The sequence below is a fragment of the Mercenaria mercenaria genome, chromosome 6 (assembly GCF_021730395.1).
Source record: "Mercenaria mercenaria strain notata chromosome 6, MADL_Memer_1, whole genome shotgun sequence".
Lineage (NCBI taxonomy): Eukaryota > Metazoa > Mollusca > Bivalvia > Venerida > Veneridae > Mercenaria > Mercenaria mercenaria.
In genome coordinates this window covers 23,257,619-23,279,753 of record NC_069366.1, presented here as the reverse complement: position 1 = coordinate 23,279,753, position 22,135 = coordinate 23,257,619, and the positions used below count along the sequence as shown (strand labels likewise).

Below are 22,135 nucleotides of genomic sequence, written 5' to 3'. Positions count from 1 at the left end.
AAGAGATTGTAAGTAATTCTTACAATACGTAGGTTCCTGGCAAACTGAACAGAAAATGGACCATATATGTCACGAAATAAAGTGACATTGATATTATATTGGTGTTGTCACAAGTTTCTGGTATCAGGTTCTACTGTCGTATTTATGCACAGTTTTATTTTCTTGACAGATCCGGCATCATGTGATTTCGAAAAGAACTGTGACTATTTGCTACCTTCTGCCGCATTTTCCTGGAAACGGGCCCTCACCGATGACGATCATACTTTCGGAGGTCAGCGTGCTGGTAAGTATTTAGCATCTGTCACGTCATGTATTAGTGTTAATTTCACTTTAAAATGTTTGTTAGTTGCGTTGATATTTGGGTCGATTTACTTAAATGCTCGTCAATTACAACTGTACATTTCATTTAAAGGAAGTAAAACTGAACTCTTTCGTTGTTTCGCAGTATAAGAGAGATTGAAACTTCAGAAATGAATGGTAACAAGTACATGTAGGATTTTATTCTTTAATCTAGTAAATGTTTTAAGTTATTTAGTTGTACACACCAAAAGTCTTTTTGTAGAGTTTGAGACAAAGATTCAAGTGAATCAAACAACTGGATAAAAGTGTTTGAACAATACAATACATTGATGGGTGCGCATCTTAAACCGATTGTGCTCTCAGTCTTTATTATTATTATTATTATTGTTATTATTATTATTATTATTAATAATAATAATTTTATGATTTTATATTATGCTTCAAATCTTAATTTTCCTTGAAATATTAGGACACATAATGCAAGCCACAAACAGTGACTCCCAATCTCCAGTATACGGAATACCTGCAGTATTTTCAACACCTGTTGCACAACTTTCTGGAGACACGCAATACAAATGCCTGTCGTTTTATTATAAACTTAACTATGGATCTAATGCTCACTGCAAACTCGAAGTCAGTGTATTAAATCCGAAAACAACCGAAAATTTGACGACAGAGATAGAGACGTTTATTCCGTATATTTGGCAGAAAGCAAACGTTAAAGTGGATCCAGACGTCTACTCGACAGCACAATTTTCATTCTTGGTAACACCAATTTATGGAAGTTTGCGCAATCCTTTTGCAATTGACAGTGTTGAGCTTCTTACTGACTGTATTGGTATGTACTAAATTTAGATATATATATTAAATAAATATTTGTATTTCTGTAAATATTATGGAGCAAATCGAAACTGGATGGAATACATCAGTGACTGAATCAGCACAGTGTTTGAAACATATCCATAATCCTTTTAATGTCAAATCTCTATGTCAGTCGTGATTTGTATAATTCCCTCTTGACATATTCGGAGAGAAGTATTTCTTTGACTGCTAGCTTATTTTATGTATAAAGCTATTCAGATTTCCTTCTACATTTTCCAAAGTGTATTTTAGCTCGATTATTCGAAGAATAGTCTAGCGCTATTCTACTCACCCTGGCGTCGGTGTTGGTGTTGGCGTCACACCTTGGTTAAGTTTTGCATGCAAGTACATATGGCTATCATTAAAAAGTATATAGCTTTGATTTGTTTTCTTTTTCTAGGTCAATTACCAACCTCATTATGTCATGTCCCATAAATCTGACATGTAGTGTGGCCAAATTATAACCCCTTTCGAACTTAGAAACTTAGGAAATTCTAGTTAAAGTTTTAATAGCAAGTCACTGTCTCCATATTGAAATGAAACTCCACGTGTGTCTTCGGGGTTAGAAAACTAGTTGATAGCATCAAGTTCCATGGACGGCCAAATTATGCCTCCTTTTGGACTTATAAAATCCCGGTTAATGTTTTGCTCGCAAGTATATACAGCTATCATTTACTTAGAAAATTCGGGTTAAGGTTTACCTGCAAGTCACTATCTCCGAAGCAAATGAAGATATTGAATGAAACTTCACATTTGTCTTCGAGGTTATGGAATTAGTTGATTGCATCAAGTCAAATAAATTTCGGCCAAATTATGGCCCCTTTAGAAAATTCTGGTTAAAGTTTGCTTCCATGTACATAAATCTATTACGTAAAGACATATAGATTTGAAACTTATTTCTTTTTCTAGATCAATTACCAAACCCTCACTGAGTCAAATCACATAACTCTGATATGTATTTTGACCAAATTATGTCCCCTTTTGGACTTAGAAAACTTCTGGTTAAAGTTTTGCATACAAGTTACTGTCTCCAAAACTAATGCAGATACTGGATTGAAACTCTATGGATATTTAAACTCTAAGGTAATATTCCTGCTCCTGGGACAATGTTTCGTAAAGTCGAGCACTGGCTGCCTTAGGACAGCTCTTGTTCAAATTATTAAGCCCGTTGCATGCTTTGTCGTCTGATTTCAACGGTTCAGTGTCTATGTGTGTAGGAATTGAACAGCAAGACAATTGATTATGGCCTGATTTCTGGTTTAATTTAAATAAAAAGATAATAACAATGGTAAACGGTACGCGTACCATCAAGACAATATTATGACATCTGCTGTATTCTGCTGTATTAATACTCAGAAAACTTCATCGTAATATTTGTATGTGAATTGTTGGAATGGAAATAACAAGGTTTGTGATTAAATGTCTAGTTTACAGAAATTCATCTTTCAGATGCTTTGATGTTTAACCAGTCAGGCTAAAGCTATTTATTTGAGTTCATTATTCCGATTTAAAAATTGATTACTAACAAGTTTAAATAGTAGTCTTTGAGCCAGATAGTCTCTATTCAAAGACGGCATTATGGATTTACCAATATTTCTTTACTGCTAATTCAAAACAAAAATGACATTGGTTGCAATATTTTACAAATGTGTTAAAAGGGTGCTTGTTTAAGCGTGCAATTTCCATTAGGGTGATAGTGATTAAGTCAGAAAGTGTAGATTTATGGTGTTGTTATGTACAATATTACTTTTTGTAAAAGCTATTCCACTTCAAATATTTACCTACTTACTGCACAATTCCAGAAGGCTTACAAGATATAGAACAATGTGACTTCAGTAACCCAGGATTATGTGTGTTTGAGGCAAATTGTACAGTTGATTCAGGTTACATTTGGCGAATCAGTTCAGGAAATACAAGTTTACAACACGCAAGTCCAAGAGCTGATGCAGACGGCAATGTTGCAGGTATTTAGTCATAAGGTTTATATGCTATTAGTATAGGAGTACAATCCGACGCCGGTCTTCAATCAGTTGGCTTAAGCTGGATCAGTTGTTCTATCTGTCCATTCCTAAAATAACATAAGGGGGCCTCCATGGCCAAATTGTTAAGGTCGCTGACTTCAACTCACTTGCCCCTCACCGATGTGGGTTCGAGCCTCACTCGGGGCGTTGAATTCTTCTTGTGAGGAAGCCATCCAGCTGGTTTACAGAAGCTCGATGGTTCTACCCAGGTGCCCTCACGTGATGAAATGATGCACGGAGGGGCACCTGGGTCTGCCTCCACCATTAAAGCTGGAAAGTCGCCATATGATCTATAATTGTGTCGGTGCGACGTTAAACCTAAACAAAAATAAAATAACGTGAGGTCTTTCGCCAAGTTCTTGCTGGATAGTCGCCGTATTGTTCTGTCGTAGTAATGTTAAACTAAACAAACAAATGGGTCATCGTCACGATAATTTTGAAAACTACTATTAGTCAGCATTACAGCAAAATTGACACTATCATTTTGAGTGCGTTGCAATAGTGCTGCATAGCACCTTCGTACCGCATAGGAAAGTAAAAAGTAACATCCTTTACCGTAAATACTTAATGGGTAATTACTGAACTTTGTTTTCTTGTGGTTTTAAACGATTCAACTTGACCCCTTATTGTGGTTAATTTTAAAATTTTCTAAATGGATTTTACCATCGTTAAAAAAGAAAATTATTGAAACAACTTCCGCTGGTAAACTTCTTTATATGTTTACAGCAAACTTGGTCTGTAGTATCTTTACACAGACTTCTTGCAACTTATTTTAGTGATTCAGTTTGACCCCTTTAAATAAAGATAAACTTTAAACAGCTATTCTCATCGAACACTCAGTGTGTTTTCTTCACCAAATATTTCCAAAAACCTTCCAACAAGATAAAAAAAAACACCCAGATATCTAAACCTACCAGATACTTGAACATTGGAAGTTATATTGCAACTCGCATGGAAAAAAGATCTTGCTTTCTCCCTAAATTTGTGGTTAGACAAAGTTGCTATTTCATTTCAGGACATTTCATTTACTTGGACAGTTCACTTGGTGTTGCAGGGCACGAATCACTTTTATGGTTTGTTGTAGACCTAGCAAACTTGGAAGCAGCGCAGTATACCTTTTCTTATTACATGACTGGTAATGGGACAGGGATGTTAAAGACATTTTATAGGTCAGAAAGCACTGGCAAATACAGTGCTATGTCTGTTGTACCATACAAAGGTTCTGGTGTTTGGTGTCAGTCAGATTGCTATGACTTACCACAAGGTTTCCGTGGAGAGATTTACCTCCATGTCACTAGAGGCACCTCCGCATTCGGCAGTATTGCAATCGATGATGTGAAAATCACAAAGAAAAGTTGTCCAAGTAAGTTTTATTTCTTTATATCTAATAGCCGGATATAATCCTACATTGCAGTTTACGTACAAACCCTAATTTTTTAACTCGCCTGAGCACAAAGTGCTCGGGATGAGCTATTGTGATCGCTAACCGTCGACCGTCCGTCCGTCATCCGTCCGTCCACACTTTCCTTTAAACAACATCTCCTCCTAAACAACTCGGCCAATCTTGATGAAACTTCACAGGATGTTCCTTGAATTGAACTCCATACAGAACTCTGGTTACCATGGCAACCGAAAGAAAAAACTGTCCAAAACTGCAGGTCATAGGGTTTTTATATTTGGTATGTAGGATCTAGTGATCTTCTACCCGGATTATTCAAAACTTTTCTCTTAGGGTTAAATATGGTCCCGCCTTAGTTACAAGACTTATATAGAGAAAACTGAAAATCTTCTTTTCTAAAACCACAGGTCCTAGGGCATTGATATTATCCAGTGGTTCTCTACCAATCTTATCGAAAACAAAAGGGCCTAGGGCTTTGATATTTGGTATGTAATATCATCTAGTGCTCCTCTACCAAGACTGTTCACAGTATGCCCATTGGATGAAAAGAGGCCCAGCCTTGGGGTCCCAAGTTTTACATAGACATATAGGAAAAAGGTTTAAAAATTTCCTTATCTGAAATCACATGATCTAGGTGTTTGATATTTGTAATGTAGCATTGCCTTGGGGTCATCTACCAAATTTTTCAAATTATTACCCTGGGATAAACAGAGGCCCCGCCGTGGGGGGGGTGGGGGCTTCCAAAGTTTACAAAGACATATACAGGAAAAGATTTTAAAAGTCTTCCTGTCTGAAACTGCAAGGCCTATGCTTTTGGTGTGTTGCATTGCCTTGTGGTCCTCTACCAACATTATTCGAATCATGTTCCTGCGATGAAAAAGGCCCCACCCAGGGGGTCCCAATTTTTAGATAGACTTATATAGGAAAAAGTTTTAAAATCTTCTTGTCTGAAACCACAAGACCTAGGTCTTTGATATTTGGTATGTAGCATCGCTTTATGGTCCTATATAAAGATTGTTCAAGTTATTACCCCAGGGTGAAAAGAGGCCCCGCCCTGGGGTCCCAAGTGTATATAGACTTCTATAGGAAAAAAACTTTAAAAATCGTCCTGGCCCAGGCCTTTTATATTTGGTATGTAGCATTGCCCAATAGTCTTATGGTTCTTTAACAAGATTGTTCAAATCATGCCACTGGGATGGAAAGAGGCCCTGCCCGGATGTCTTTTGTTATATGAATTATACAGGAAAAAATACGTCAAACATTATCTGATCATAATTTGTTTGTTTTGTTTGTTTTGAGTTTAACGCCGTTTTTCAACAGTATTTCAGTTATGTAACGGCGGACAGTTAACCTAACCAGTTTTCCTGGATTCTGTACCAGTACAAACCTGTTATCCGCAAGTAACTGCCAACTTCCCCACATGAATGATCAGAGGTGGAGGACTAATGATTTCAGACACAATGTCGTTTATCAAATAGTCACGGAGAACATACGCCCCGCCCGAGGATCGAACTCGCGACCCCGCGATCCATAGACCAACGCTCTTACCTACTGAGCTAAGCGGGCGGGTTGATCATAATTTGTAGACAGTTTAATATTGTAATTACCTGATGACCCCAAGTAATTAGGGTCCACTTGACTTTGACCTTGACCTTCTGACCTACTTTTTTAAGATACAGACTTGAAATGTGGGTGACATATACAGTTGTGCATACCGATCTTAAAACTGACTTTCAGTGACCATGAATGTGACTACCTACTGACATACTTTCTTGATATTGCAGCATCAGTTTGACATTTACAACTTGTAGCTCATATTGCTCAGGTGAGCGAGCCAGTGTCATCATGAACCTTTTGTATAATGTAAAGGATTCGTTAAGTTGTTTACTCATAAAGTTAAAGATGTCCATATTCAGCCTTTCCAGAAAAACTTAAAAGCGTCTATTGATATTTTCCTGTGATGCTGTAGATATGTTTAGCAGCATAAAATACTTTCCATGCTTTACTTCAGCGCCATCAGTAACTTGTGACTTCACCAATAATAGTTGTAGATACACACAAGAAAATAGTGAATGGACTTTAGAGGGTATGTTTTGAATTATTTTAATACATTAATAATTTTATTCTTATCAAAATATCTCAGTTTCCTTGTTGACATTAGGGGGGATCTTTTGTTTGAACGTAAATTCATAAATAGCTTGAGCATTTAAATTTTTTTATATCGTGTTGGTGATGTAGAATATAATGTCAAACAAGGTTTTGTTTCGGTAGGGTGATTTTCCAGAACTCGACCATTGTGATTCAGTCTTCATTTAAGAGTTCAGCTGTGTTATTGCTACAATTTTTAACGTTTTCTTTCAATCCGTCGTTTTCAAATTGTTTCTAGGGGTATATAGGTACAAATTCGTCGGTTTAGGTTAGATGCAATTGAAATGTAATGTTTAATGCCTTAAGGATATAGGGTTATTTTTCTTTCAATTGAACAAAGCAAAATTGAAAAAAAAGGTCTTCTTTAGTTCTGTTTATTGTTTTCTAATTTCGGGAAAAGCAGTTGTTTTAACAGGGGACCATACGCCGTTTCTCATGGAATTGCACTCTGCAACATTTACTGTGGGGAATCACATGATCAAAATGGTCTCTTAACCAGAGTTATATTTGGAAGAACATAAATAATTTTCTACCATGATAAAATATGAAATTTTAACATAGCTTAACATATGACCAATCAAAACTGTTAGATTATTATGTAGTTGACAATAATGATAGATATCCTGTAATTACAAACACTAAAGAAATAATAGGTCTCGGTTTTTTGAAGTGTTCAATATAATCAGAAGGTGACTGTGATTGAAATCTATGTAGTTTTAGTATATAACTATATTGCCATATGGTAGGCTATGTTTTAGATTTACAGCAAGGGTTCTGTTTTATTCATAAATTTATTCTGGATTAGAGATTAAATGTATTTTGAACATGTGATTCCTCACAGTGACATTGAAGGTTTCATGTGCACCGCCGTATGAATATATCTTTAGATGTCTCATACTATATTTTGGTACTTATAACATGACTGTGTGAATGTTGATTTCTATTCCAATCGGGACTAGAGGGCGTGGACGGTAGCTTTCATTTCTACAACCGTCCATGAACAGGCTCAGTCAAAACGAGCTTGCAACATTTTCTTGTTGGGCGACCTGTGGTATTCCACTTTTTCTATTTTAGACAATTCAGCACAACATTTGTGTTGTGTTAGTGTACTGTTTAGTTTTTCAGCTTGACCATTTCAGTTTGTGTGGTTCCACTACTCCGCTTAATAGCTTTATGTATTTATTAATCAACCCTGGGTATGTTGCCTGATTTTAAGTTTGACTTTTGACAGTTTCTGTGATATTCAGGCTCTCTAAATTCCAGTTTATTTAGTTCTGCTCATTGTTTTGTGGCAACGCCATTATTTTAGCTGGGGACCATACGGCGCTCTTCATTCAAGTTTCATATGCACCGTTGTATGAATACATCTACCCGAACCTCAATATTGAGTTCAACCCGGGGCTAGAGGGCGTGGACGGTAGCTTGCATTTCCACGACTGTCCATAAACAAACTCAATGAAACGCAGCCTGCAATATTTTCGTTAATGTCGTGTTAAGGGACCTGTAGTTTTCCATTTTTTTTATTTTAACTGACATATATATTATCAGCATTTTTCTTTTCAATATGAAAAACATGTCTGTCAGTAAAAACGTCCACATGTTTCATATTAAGACTAATCATATCCAGACTGATATTACACGACAACATTTATTTTTCATTTCTTCAAGCGGACATGAACTTACTTTTATAGACAGTAGTAACTATGAAAGGTCATCAGAAAAGAAAATTCAAAAATATATGTGGTGCACTCAGAAAAACGACCAATATCTAAAGACAACAGATATTCCAAAACGTTTTATTCTAAAACCAAAGTATATTTAAATTCAAATAGCTTAAATTCGTCATTGTTTCGTTTTGTGTCGTCTTTACCACCAGAAGGACATTCATAAAATAGCATCAATTATTTACCTCATGTAGACGACATTCTAAGTGTACATAAATCTCAGTTCACTCAATTCAAAATTCAGGATCACAACATTTTAATTTCCATATATGAACGCGGCATATAGGGTTGTTAATCAGTTTTAGTGAAAGATTTCATTTCTTTACCAAATTTGTATTTTATAATATGACTTTGTAGTTTATAGCTTACAGTGATAACAGTTGTTCCTTGAATTTACTGAATTGCAGTCCAAATGTCACAAGATCAAATGTCATTTACTCAAAGGATTTAGGTGTCTTGACATAATACCAAGTGGCGGAGAATATGCCTTGCTGCATTTAAAAACAAACTTTCAGCTATGTGAAAATAGATGTAGTAAAGAAACTAGCGGATATGTCTTGAAATAAACAAAAACCATCGTTCAGTTAGGATTGGCTGTAAATTGTCAAATAACTTATATTATACAACATTTCCCTTTCTATGTATCAAAGCGGCACCTAGAGGTATTAGTGACCTCTAGTGATAGCTGTCACTAAGGTCGAATAAATAGAAACAGTATTAGAAATTTATGGATTTGATATGAATAAATTTTTGTTTATCAATTTAATTTCCAGATGGCTATATTACCACAACAAAACAAGGTGCACTGCACTTACCACTGTATTCAATTAACGTCCCTTCGTGGGCCTGTATAAGTTTTGACTTTGAAAGTGAAGAAAACAACGCGTTGATAGTCGAAACAGACAAAGGATCCTTCACGTACAGAGTGTATTCGAATGGCAGACAACAAGGACAGATTGAGTATAATCAAGATGTTGCTAGGTTTGTATTTTTATGTACACAAGATAAAAACACCTGTGCCCAAAGTTTATAGTTTGTTTGCTCAGATGAAGGAAGTTTGTCCCCATTTCCATCTTCTTGATCTAGGATTTCAAAAGTGTTTCCATGTCCAGTCAAAACATAACATTCTACAGAACGCTTATAAAGCCGAGCTACTATGACTTTCTAAACTATATCATAATCATATATTTACAAACATATAATGACGAAACAAACCGTTTGCAGTATTTGTCTAAGATGCACTCCGAATATTTATGAAAATTTCATGTCCCCCGCCATAAAAATATGGATCAGTGATTACGCAAAGGTAATTCCATGTTTTTTCTTTTCAAAATGAGTTTTAGATTAGATTATACCTACATTACTATCCAAATAGACAGAGTAAACATTGGTAGATTTGCTCTATCACAATAGGTTCTGAAATTAAGTGTAAAAGATGGAGTGAAGATATCAATAGTAAGATTTTAGCTCCTCTATGGCAGAATTTCTGGGTAAGCCGATAGTATAAAATGGATTACTTTCAAGTTAGAAGTTACCTTATCTAGGACCACTACAAGATCAGCGTTTTTACATAGAGTTATAAATATAAGGAAAAAAATATTTAGATATTCTCCAAAAGTTCAAATTTAGAGTAAAGATGATCCACGTGTAGTGATTGCTAATTTTCCTGTACAAAGCTTGTTTAAGCCGAGTCATATGGGCCAGATTAAGCTTTCCGGCATCCACTGTCGTTTGCCATGCAGTGAGCGTCTTCTGCCATGCATCAACATTTGCCTTGTTAACACTCTACAAGCCACAGTTGTGACTCAATTTTTATAAGACTTGGTAAGAATGTTTGTCCCGATGATCTTTAAGTAAAATCTGAAACTGGGTCATGTGGGGTCAAAAACTAGGTCAGTTGGCCGGAACAAAGAAATATTTTGTAAACACTCCACAGTTTAAGTTTGAAATTCACGAGAATTGTTCAGAATATTTATCTGGATGACTTCTAGATCAAGTTTGAAACTGAGCAATGTTGGGTCTAAAACTAGGTCACCCAGTCCAATTAAAGGAAAAGCTTGGTAACACTCTAAAAGCGCCGCATTTATGACCCTATCTCATGAACATTTGTCAAAATGTTTATCTTGATGATTTCTAGGTCAAGCTCAAAACTAGGTCATATGGGGTCAAACAGTAGGTCACCTACTCAAATCTTACGAGAAGCCTGCTAACATTCTAGAGGTCACATTTATGACCATATCTTCGTGAAACTTTGTCAAAATGTTTATCATTATGATTCCTAGTTTGAAACTAGGTCATGTGGTTTTAAAAACTAAGTCACATGCTTAAATTAAAGGAGAAGCTTGTAAACACTCTAGAAGCCACACATTCATGACTATATCTTCATGACACTTTGTCAGAATGTTTGTCTTGATGATTCTTAGGCCAAATTCGAAACTGGGTTTTGTGGGTGTAAGACACGGTCACCCGGTCAGATCAAAGAAGAAAGCTAGCTAACACTCTAGAGGTCACATTTATGACCCTATCTTCATGAAACTTGGTCAAAATAAATATCTTGATGATTCCTAGGTCATGTGGATTCAAAAACAAAGTCACTTGCTCAAAGGAAAAGCTTGTAAACACTCTAGAGGTCACATTTATGACCCTGTCATCTTTAGATTCGGTCGGAATGTTTATCTTGATGATCCCTAGGCCAAGATTGAAACAGAGTCTTGTCGGGTCAAAAACTCGTCACCTCAGTGCAAAAAGTGCATAACTACATTGACTTAAAGAAGGACTTATTCACTTTTTGCGCTAAGGTGACGAACTATGTCACCCATTTAAATCAAAAGAACGTTGTTGGACATTCTAGATGTAAAGTTTGAATCTTGATCATGGGGAAACTAGGTCACCTGATAAAATCAAAGGAAAGGTTTGATAACACTCTAGAGGCCACAGATTAGCTTTGAAACTCATGAGAATTGGTCAGAATATTTGTCTTGATGATCTCAAGGTCAAACTCAAATCTTGCTCAGGTGGGGTCAAAACTAGGTCACTCGGTCAAGTCAAAGGTAAAGCTAGAGGCTAAATTTATGATCCTATTTGCATGAAAATTGGTGTATATATTGATGATCTCTAGGCCAAGTTGAAAACTTGGTGGGGTAAAAACTGGATCACAAGGCCAGTTCAAAAGAAAATCTTGTTAATTCTCTAGAGGCTGCATGTTCGTAGTTAATACTCTAGAGGCTGCAAGCTCAAAACTCATGAGAAGTGGTCAGAATGTTTTTTCGGTTCACCTGAGCTCGAAGTGCTCAAGGTGAGCTTTTTGTGACCGCTCATTGTCCGGTGTCCGGCATCGTCCATCTTGAGTCAACCGTAAACATTTGCATTGTTAACATCTAGAAGCCACAGATATAACTCAATATTTATGGAGCATTTTCAGAATAATTGTCTTGATAATTTCTAGGTCAAGTTTGAAACTGGGTCATGTGGGGTCAAAACGAGGTCTGTACCATATCAAAGGAAAATTTTGTTAACACTCTAGAGTCCACATTTTAAGTTTGAAATTCACGTGAATTTATCAGAATGTTTGTCTTGATGACTTGTAGGTCAAGTTTGAAATTAGGTGATGTGGGGTCAAGAACTAGAAACAGTTTTATGAACACTCTAGAGTTCACAATTTAAGTTTGAATCTCATGACAATTGGTCAGAATGTTTGTCTTAATGACCTCTAGGTCAAGTTTCAGTCTTGTTTATATGGGGTCAAAAACTAGGTCACCCGCTCAAATAAAAGGAAAAGCTTGTTAACACTCTAGATGCCACATTTTAACGTATCTTCGTATCTTCATGAAACGTTTTCAGAATCTTGATGATTCCTAGGCCAATTTTGAAACTGGGTCAGATGGGGTCAAAAACAAAGTCGCCCACAGTCTTTATATTTGTATCCCTAACATGCTTATTCCTTTAACATTTCGTACTATTATTCAAGCGTTTCGTTTTTATAGAATGAAATTTGTCGTTTCTGGCGACTATTTGGTCAAGCTAGACAATGTAACAGTCACACCAGGGAGATGCGGTTCAATGGGTATGTTAATCAAGTATAAGTATGTCCATTTTAAATTAGTAAATTGCTGTGTTTGTCTCTTTCCGTAATTGTTTACCATATATTTCTATAAATACGATCATTCTTTTCACTCATTTTCTTCCAACGAAGACCTAGGTATATCATTTTGCCTTTTTATTGGTGTTTCTTATCATTTCTAGCTGCTTGTCGAAATGCAACCATTTGTTATTAGCTCATCCGAGCATTTTGTCCTCACTCACTGTCATATGTCCGCCAACACTTTTCCTCGAACAATATCCTTGTTATTAAGCGCACATTTACGAAATGTGACAATGTAAAATGCATGATCTATTGCAGATACAATAGGTCCGTGGTCAACATACAGTATATGTCACATGTAGAAGCACCTAATCTAATGCAGATACAATATGGCCATGGTAAAAACACAATGTATGTCACATGTAAAATATATCTTGCTTTTCTCTGCATTTGTAAGCTTGTGGCTCAGACGAGATGGCATGTCAGCTACAGTGTATTCCAAGCGCATCAAAATGCGACCTGGTCATAGACTGCAATGATGCTTGGGACGAAAGTGATTGTGGTATGATGTTTAACCATTTTTAACTGTACTTTATGCTAACAAAAGTAAAGACTTGCATACATTTTAATACGGTTTTGAAATTCGACTTTTCATTTCACAACTGAAAAGCAATTTCTGCAAATATTACTGAATTTTCTATTGTATACATTTTGATTTCTTTATGTGTTATTTTAGGTAAAGTGATATCATATAATGACAAGATCCTTCGTAGGTGCCATACTGTTTATTTAAGGATACTGTTGTAACTTCCTCATTTATTTAATATAGACCTACACTTGCATACGTTGTATTTGCATTAAAATTTACAAGCCTTTCTTTTTATAATAGATAACATACTGACTGTTGTATTAAGAACATTTATCATAATTATTTCGCATTGCAAGGTAATATATGAAACAAATGGCACATCTGATTAATAATAATAATACGGAGATAGAAAATACAAGTTCATCTATATTCTGAAAATATGTGTAAAGAAAGTAATTAAATATTGCGTAAATTATGGACAGGTTTCAATCTAACATGCAAGTTCGATGATGGTGCCGACTGTGGTTACGCTTCAAAGGAATCGTCATCTACAGAATGGTCGGTGGTAGAGTCACATACATTCAATGTTGATGGTACTGAGGAAACGGGTATGTATGATTTTTTCTTAATATTGAACAGTTTTTAAAGCAAGAATGCAAACTAAAAGAAAATGATGACTCTTTTTATATTAGTTTAATTTGTCTGTTTTCTTACAAGGTTTTAAAAGAAACCTGATTCAGCAAAATACTGAAAATAGAAATAGGATGTTATGTGAAAGTTGCAGAAGCTTACCTCTATATCTTTGGAGTTCTTTTTAAACAATTTATGATGAATAACATTGAATTACACAATTTTAAAAGGGTAATTTCAAATCTTTTGTAACATTTACTTTCCTGTTAAACAAACTGAAATGACAAAATTAAGTCTGCAAACTTTTTTTCACATAATGTAACTCTTAGGTGAACTTCTGCCAATGATTTTAAGTTATTCAGATTTGTTCATGGCATCTAGCTGGGGAGGGGGTGTTTTCACTTTACTTGTTTGTAGGACTATACAAATAATGCTAAAATTACTTTAGTTTATATGTATAAATTTAAGATATTATTTAACAAGTACAGCAGTTTTCAAGAGGATGTGGAAAATGTTTTATGGCTGACTTTAGCACATAGTGTTGGGATGAGCTTTTGTCTCCGCTTACCATCCAGCGTCTGTCCGTCTGTCCGAGCTTATATTCACATACTTAAGTGACTATAGGAACAATAGGGAATTGTCTTTTTTTCATAAGCGTTTATGTCGTTTTTTTTCTTTTAACATGGCTGAAGGAACAAAAGAGAGAACAAAAAAGTAGCCACATAGATGCCTATATGTAGGAATGCTTGCACGTCCGTTGTCCATCCAGCCTTCTTTATACACTTCCCTTTAACATTTGTTCTAAAATCGTTTGGTGGAAATTGATGAAACTTGGCCTGGATGTTCCTTGGGTGGTCTATCTCGAAATTGTTCAAATGGTTTTGCTTGTTTGCACATAGGAGGCTCCAGGGTTAAAAATAGAAAAATCTTTAAACGACATCCCCTTCTAAAGGGCTGGTCTGATTGAAATATTTTCATACAAGTGGTCCTTATGAAACTCTCTACATGTACCAAGACTGTTCAAATAGCTTTGATTCGTCAAAGAAAACAACATGGCCTCCAGGGCATGTGGTAACTTTTCCAAGACTGTTCAAATTGTTTTGATTCGTCCAAAAACATGGCCTCCAGGGGTTGCGGTCACTTTTCCTATATGTACATATTGGAAACTTTATAAAAAAAATTATGAAACAGCTGGCTTGATTTTGAAAGAATTTCACACAAATTGTCATTGTTTGATTCTCTACCAACGTTGTGCAAATAATTTTGATTCGTCAGAAAACATGGAGGCCAGAGGGCTTGGCCATTTTTCCCTGTATGTATATAGTAGAAAGTTTGAAATTCTTCGTGTATGAAACTGCTAACCCGGTTTCAAATTTCTTACAATTGGTCTGTATACATAATATGTATCTTACACATCCATACACCACTCAAATAAAGTAATACCGAACATTGGGAATGTGAGAATGGTAGGTAGAAAAAGCCTTTTTACTTGATTCAGTAAAAACATACTGTTTAACACCAAGTTTACCAATACGATTTCACAACTGAAATAAATGAAATTTAAAAATGTGTTTTTCTTTAAAAGAGAATAAAAAGAAATATATTATTTTCGTTAAGTCACTGGTGGAATGCTGTTTACAAGTTTGAAGGGACAGTCTGCAGAGCATAGTTCTTCCGTTAGTTCCACATGGAACGAAATAGATGAACCTTCTTGCGTAAGGTTCCGATACCTTGGTACCGTTCCATCTCTCATTGTAACCATTAGCAACAAAGATAGTGATGCAAATGTGAACTTGATTGATCAAAACGCTGATATGACCCCTACATCATGGAGATATGGACAGGTAAATTCAATGCTCAGTTTAGTCAAAGCTGAGCCTGGAATCAAGTCTTGATTTTTTGTTTCTAAGCAAATGCTTCAGATTTGCAAATGTCAAGGTTGCATTTTAGACTATCTATAGACTGGTTGTCAAACTTGGTTACATAATCTGTTACATAATCTTTGAACATGGTTGAGTAAATGTTTATGGTAATGTAATATGGTGCAAATCGAGAGTTTACATGAACAGTTTTTCTGTCACATTTACATTTTAAAACTTGTTTTAGCAGATCAGTGTAAAATTCTGTGAATATCAATTTTGGAATATCTTATTAAAATTCATATGAGCTTTTGAAATCGTTAATTCACTATTTAGACTACAGTGACTGTTGATATGATAAGACATACTCAATATTAATGTTTAATACAAATATCTCTCTTGACCATGTTATTTGTTTTCAGGTCACAACTGAACAGGGGACAATAATGATAAGTTTTGTAACGTCATTGTCAGCAACAAACTACACGCTCGTTGCTAATGAAGAAGCATTTCTGGCAATAGATGAGATAGAAGTGTTAAATGGAGCTTGTAAAGACATCGATCCACCTGGTAACCTGTTTGGCTTATTTTCTATACTCTTTGAAGTTTGGTTTTAAAGAAATGAAAGTCGTGATACCATCGCTCAACAGCTGTTTCCTTGTTTGCTGACCATTATTCACACCAATAGTAACTAATGTGTTTAAAATATGTAGACATAAATATTCTACGAACTGATGATACTTGAGTTATAAGGCTTTCTTTGTTCTTGGTTCATGCAGGTTGTAACTGGAACAAAGCTAGAACATAGCCGAAAGCATTCCACGAAAATCATAGTAATTCAGTTAAACATTTAGGTCATTTCTAGAACGGAAGCTGTAATGGTTTAGTCAAAACAATAATATTATAAGTACCGAAAACAATAAGTTTCAAATCTGCATTAAGGACAGAACTTACGGTACGGCTAATGTATTGTTTCGTTATGCAGGCCAAAAATGCATTATTACGAAGCTACTGTTCCATCTGTCATGAGTTACTCAAGTCTAGAAGAAAATCATGTTAACGGTGCAGCAGTGATTTTTTTCAGGTCATCATGAACCAAGCAATTTATTCAGTGTATTTGTAAAAAGATGTCCTTTTTATGATTTTTAATCGATTTGAACGGTGTGTTATCGGAAACGCCATTTTTCGCTGTCTATGTTTCATGTGGATCCTCTTATATTTTATTATATAATTTACCACATAATTTTCATAAATGTTGAACTTTGTCAAATGTATGAGGATGGCATATTTTCTTTTGAATCAATTGTATTACTAACTTTTCCATTTATACATTCACTAGAATGTCCCCAAGCAGCACCGCTGCAGTGCGATGATGGTAGTTTATGTTACATTGAAGACCGGAACTGTGACAGAAAGAAGTACTGTCCGTCAGGATCCGATGAAAATACCGAAACATGCGCATCTGGTAAATTCACATACAGTTTTATCATACATCGGCAGAGCTACTTTTTTGTTTTATTCTTGTCCCGATATGAGGAAGGGCGGAAGTTATTTGGCAGGTTTGGCAAGTGTCGTTCTATTTGTTTGTCCGTCAGCCACAAACATTTGTCCTTGAATAATCCAAGATTTCATAACTGAATTCGACTAACTTCATCAGATGAGTAGTTTTATGTTCATTTTGCCATCTCTTTGTCGAGTAAGTCATAATTTGTAGGTTATGGCTATTTGTTATTCTCATAAACATAAACAAACTCTTTTAATGTCAATATGTGTCATCCACTTTTAAGCTAATAGGTATCTTCAAACGGCCTTATACAGAAAGCTCTGAAAGTTGCAGTGTTGTTTTTTAAATGTGTTGTTGTTGTTGTTTTTCTTGGTTTCAAAACTTAGATAATTACCACAGTATGCTTAGTATCTCCGATTAGGAAAACGGCTTGCCATGAGTATTTGATTTTTTTGTAAATGTATAAGGACAAGTTTATGGTATGTATAATGTCAAACTTCTCCTCAACAATAGAATGAGAATTTGTTAATAACCCTGTGCTTGGACTTGGTGTGGTTATAATTTCTGGTTCTTTAGGATCTCATAAGAGTCAGTGTAAATTATTTATATCAGTATTCCGCTGAAGACGCTACTAGGGGCATGACAGACATTGCACAGTTCTTACTTCTTATGAACAGACAGTCAAACGGAATCAGCTAATATTTTGCTGGGTAGCGTACTGAGCTTTCAAAGGATTTTCTTATATATTTTGATGTTCAGATGTTAATCGAAGATGAATTCAGAACATACAGTAGGGCTTTTACAATGAAAATGATAATAATAAAATTCTATTGATGCATATTTTATTATCTTTCTCGATTTTACTCATTCAAAGCCAGTGTGCTTTTTTTTTTCGTTCTTTGCGTTTTTTTTTTTTAATTAATAAATGCAATGGATGTTATTTACTATATGTAATAGTACAATGTAGAACTACGTGTTTTCTGTTAAGAAGATGTCTTTCATATGTACCCTCTTGCTTTGAAATAACACAACAGCGTACCACATGTATCCATAAATATGGTTTAACGGATCGTATCACTATAAATGTCTCCTACGTCGTTCAGATTAACAGCAAAAGGTTACAAACGTATGTGTCTAATTGATTCATGTGGCTTATTCAGTGTATACTCTACCTTGTGATTTTGAGGACGGCTTACTATGTGGATACACCATCATCTCTAATACATATGGACAGATGTGGAAACGGGTAGGAGGGTATTATTACCAAATACCACCATATGATCATACTAAACAAAATGAGAGCGGTAAATATCTTTATTAAACTTTACTGTCTTACCGTTTTCCTGTATTATTAATATTTTATTGTAACATTTACATACAGTTTTCAAGTTTAAAATAGATGGTGTTCCTTTCTTTTGAAAATTTCAAACATATCGTTCAAAGTTCCGATGAAACAATTTGCCCTATCGCATAAAATGGCCGTCGAGGTTAACATCGATTATTATTATTAAAGAACAATTTCATAAGATTCCTGTTAATTATTTACGTTAAATTAAGAATGAAGTGTATAAATGAGAGTTTTTAGCTCACCTGTCACATAGTGACAAGGTGAGCTTTTGTGATCACCCTTCGTCCGTCGTCAGTCCGTGCGTCCGAGCGTCAACAATTTCTTGTCTGCACGATGGTGGTTTCATTTATGATTTTATTTTACCCAAACTTGCACACAACTTTTATCACCATAAGATCTCTGTTCCTTTCTTGAACTGGCCAGATTCCATTATGGGTTCCAGAGTTATGGCCCCTGAAAGGGCCGAAATTAGTTATTTTGACCTTGTCTGCACAATAGCAGCTTTATTATGTCTCCCTCCACACAGTAAGGCATACTAGTATTGATTTACTCCAGTCTGTGTGTGTGTGTCTGTCTGTGTATCTGTCACAAAGCTTGTCCGCACTCTAAGTCGAACATTTCTCATCCGATTTTCACTAAACTTGAACAAAATATGTTTGACCATAAGACCTCGGCCAAGTTCGATAACTAGCCAAATCGGTATAGGCGTTTTGGAGTTATGGCCCTTGAATTACCAAAAATCGGCCTTTTTACTCTTGTCCGCACTCTTAATCAAACATTTCTCATCCGATCTTCACCAAACTTGAACAAAATGTGTTTGACCATGAGACCTCGGCCAAGTTCGATAACTAGCCAAATCGGTCCAGGTATTTTGGAGTGACTGCCCTTGAATTATCGAAAAATCGGCCTTTTTACTCATCCGCAGTCTAAGTCGAACATTTCTCATCCGATCAGTAAGTACTTATAGGACTTATTTGAAATTTCATTATTGTCATTAGTTGGACTGAGCCAATCAGGGTAGATAACTATGGACTGATTTTATGTCAAATTACCTCCCTTTATTTCAAATTAAAATGGGTATAACTCCGTAACTAATGAAGATACTGATCTGAAATTTCATTTATGTCAGCAGATTTGGCAGATCCTTCTTTTGTTCACTTACAATAATTTTTTTTAATTACTTCCCTTTTACGTTACTATAAATAGCTTATTTTTAGTACCTTTTTTATTATTGGCCGTAGGGAAAAACCAAGACCACTTTTCTGTGGTACAACATGGATGATACCTCCAATTTTTAGGTGTATTTTGACATATCTGTACCTTGTAAGAATTTTTTTTCTTTTTGGTTAAATTTCTTCCCTTTGTTGTTCCTGTCCTTTGGACTTAAATATTTTTTCTGAGGACCTTCTTGTCCTCAAATGCAATGATAACAGGTGAGCGATATAGGGCCATCATGGCCCTCTTGTTTATGATCACAATGTCCGAAGTCGCAAGTCTGTCTTTTATCTATTGAACATATTATTTTTACACGTTATAAATTGTATTTCTGGAGAAATCTTCGAAAAACTTGCACCCAAAATATATGCTTACAGATTCTCAAAAATATTGTGCGTTTTTGTTTCATTAAACCAGAGTTTAGATGCAAAAATCCTCAAAATGGTCATGTTTAACTTTGTTAGCACATCAGCACTCTTTATTTTCTAGCAAATCCTTTACATGACCAAACTCAGATTTACCACATGAAAGCCAAATATTGGATACTAATATCATTTCTAGATTATGATATCTGTTTTTTCAGGAAGTTTTCTTCTGTTTGTAAACTGGGATAATGATCAATCACGGTATGAGAGTTCAACTGCTATATCACCAAACGTAACATTTCCTGAAGACGGTTGTATCTCATTCTGGTACATTCTAAATAGTACAGCTGTACAGCCAACAGCTTTGTCAGCGCAGATATTGGTCTCTCTTAACTACATTGAAACTTCAGAAACAGAGTTTGTTTTGTAAGTTATCTGGACATGCTAACATTTTGGCACTTTTTAAGACATTTTAGAAATTGTTTGACACCATTAACGATTTCTATGATATTTTCAATTCCTTTGAATATAGGAAGACGGTAAAAGCACACAGAGGAAATGTGTGGTTACCGACGATGCATTTAAATTGAATTTCGCAAAGACATGGTTGCATGATATTCTATCTGTGATATCGGTCTAAAAGAACTGAGACAAAACACAACTTGCTGTATTAGAAAACTTATTGTTTTCAGATCAAGGTTAATTGACTATTGACTAATAAATGAATTTCGCCATATAAACTTTGTAAAACCCATTCCTTCAAACAGTTGTTCTGTTAAGCTGACTGCTATTGACTAGTCACAGCCTACTACATAATGATGTACTTAACAGTACACATGGCTTCTCATTTAAGCTGAAACATGTTTAAACATTTTGAAACATCTCGCAGAGGTACACACCTGCCGGATAATTTCTTTAAAAGTTGAGCTCAGCAAATTAAAAACGCGGCATATAACCAATTCTTATTGTCTAGCGCGTTATGTTTTATTAGGCAAGGTTCTAGTATGCTCTTTATGTAAACATAAAAATAGTGTTAGAATACTATAGTTACACTTACCGCAGAGTAACTTAGGGAATTGTAGACGTCAGGTGAAATAACTGCAAGTGTGAGTTAAGTTTAACATCGTTCTGTTATAACATTTCAATTCCAAAACTTCTTATATGTAAAATAATAGCACACATTCTGGACGTCTGTATGGCACTGAATATTAAATTGACCTGATGTCAGAATTACCTTATATTAATGAAAACGTACTAGTAGTAAGATCTAATAAATGACAATTAGCTACCTTCGCTTTCCAATTATTTCGTACCAAATTACTATTGGTCATAAAAATATTAGTATTTAATTCTTTTTCATCAAACATTGCCGGGATCGTTGTAGTTCTGACAGCACTGTAAATGTAAGTAAAATTTTCGAAAAAGATGAAACAAAGAAGATTCTGCTTGAGGCAATACGACTCTTATTGGTTGTCTTTTAAAATGTCATGCCAAACTATTCCATTCTAGTTACGACAGTGTTGACCGACCATTCACTGACTGGACAAAGGCTCGTTTTCCAGTGCGCGGGAACCAGACAGTGTCAGCAAATTTTACCGCAATAATATCTGAAAATTTCTTGGCTTGGCCGGGGGTAGTTGCGCTAGATGACATAGCTTTTGATCCTGGAGAGTGCAGTCCATCTCGAGGTAAATGGTTTGAGAGTTGAAGAATTTTTCCGTTACTCACACAGAGTTGTCGTTCTTCCACTTCCGCTTTGGAAGCATTAAAATGAGGTCTGTTAGAGAGGAAATATTTAAATGTGAAGAAAGCGTGCCTTAAAGGGTACAACGCAAAGTTACATTTTTATATTTTCATTTCATTTAAATCTATAAAGTTATGTTGGAATTTGTTTGATTTACAGCAATTATTCAGAATGCCAAAAACTTTTTTATGATATGAGAATGATACGTTTGCTTCATGATTCTTTTCTGATCGTTTACGTATTACTTTACTGCTTCCAATATGAATGTTTCATATCAAGTAATTGACTTAGTAATTGAAAAAAATATAAGTGCTTCCATTAGTAGTGGTTACAGCTTTATAGAAATA

General features: G+C 35.3%; 1 protein-coding gene across 5 annotated transcripts in view; it reads left to right on the top strand.

Moving 5' to 3' along the window:
* Positions 1–22,135, top strand: part of LOC123549404 (uncharacterized) — a 212,635-nt gene that overhangs the window by 152,916 nt on the left and 37,584 nt on the right. For all 5 annotated transcript variants that reach the window (XM_053545411.1, XM_053545410.1, XM_053545408.1 and 2 more), the window contains 15 exons: positions 170–283; positions 770–1,138; positions 2,964–3,125; positions 4,198–4,545; positions 6,593–6,667; positions 9,227–9,434; positions 12,437–12,516; positions 12,992–13,096; positions 13,606–13,731; positions 15,371–15,597; positions 16,035–16,182; positions 16,952–17,077; positions 18,277–18,420; positions 20,263–20,470; positions 21,554–21,732. In XM_053545411.1, the coding sequence (XP_053401386.1) occupies positions 170–283; positions 770–1,138; positions 2,964–3,125; positions 4,198–4,545; positions 6,593–6,667; positions 9,227–9,434; positions 12,437–12,516; positions 12,992–13,096; positions 13,606–13,731; positions 15,371–15,597; positions 16,035–16,182; positions 16,952–17,077; positions 18,277–18,420; positions 20,263–20,470; positions 21,554–21,732 (2,619 nt within the window). The remainder of the gene's footprint in view (positions 1–169; positions 284–769; positions 1,139–2,963; positions 3,126–4,197; positions 4,546–6,592; positions 6,668–9,226; positions 9,435–12,436; positions 12,517–12,991; positions 13,097–13,605; positions 13,732–15,370; positions 15,598–16,034; positions 16,183–16,951; positions 17,078–18,276; positions 18,421–20,262; positions 20,471–21,553; positions 21,733–22,135) is intronic.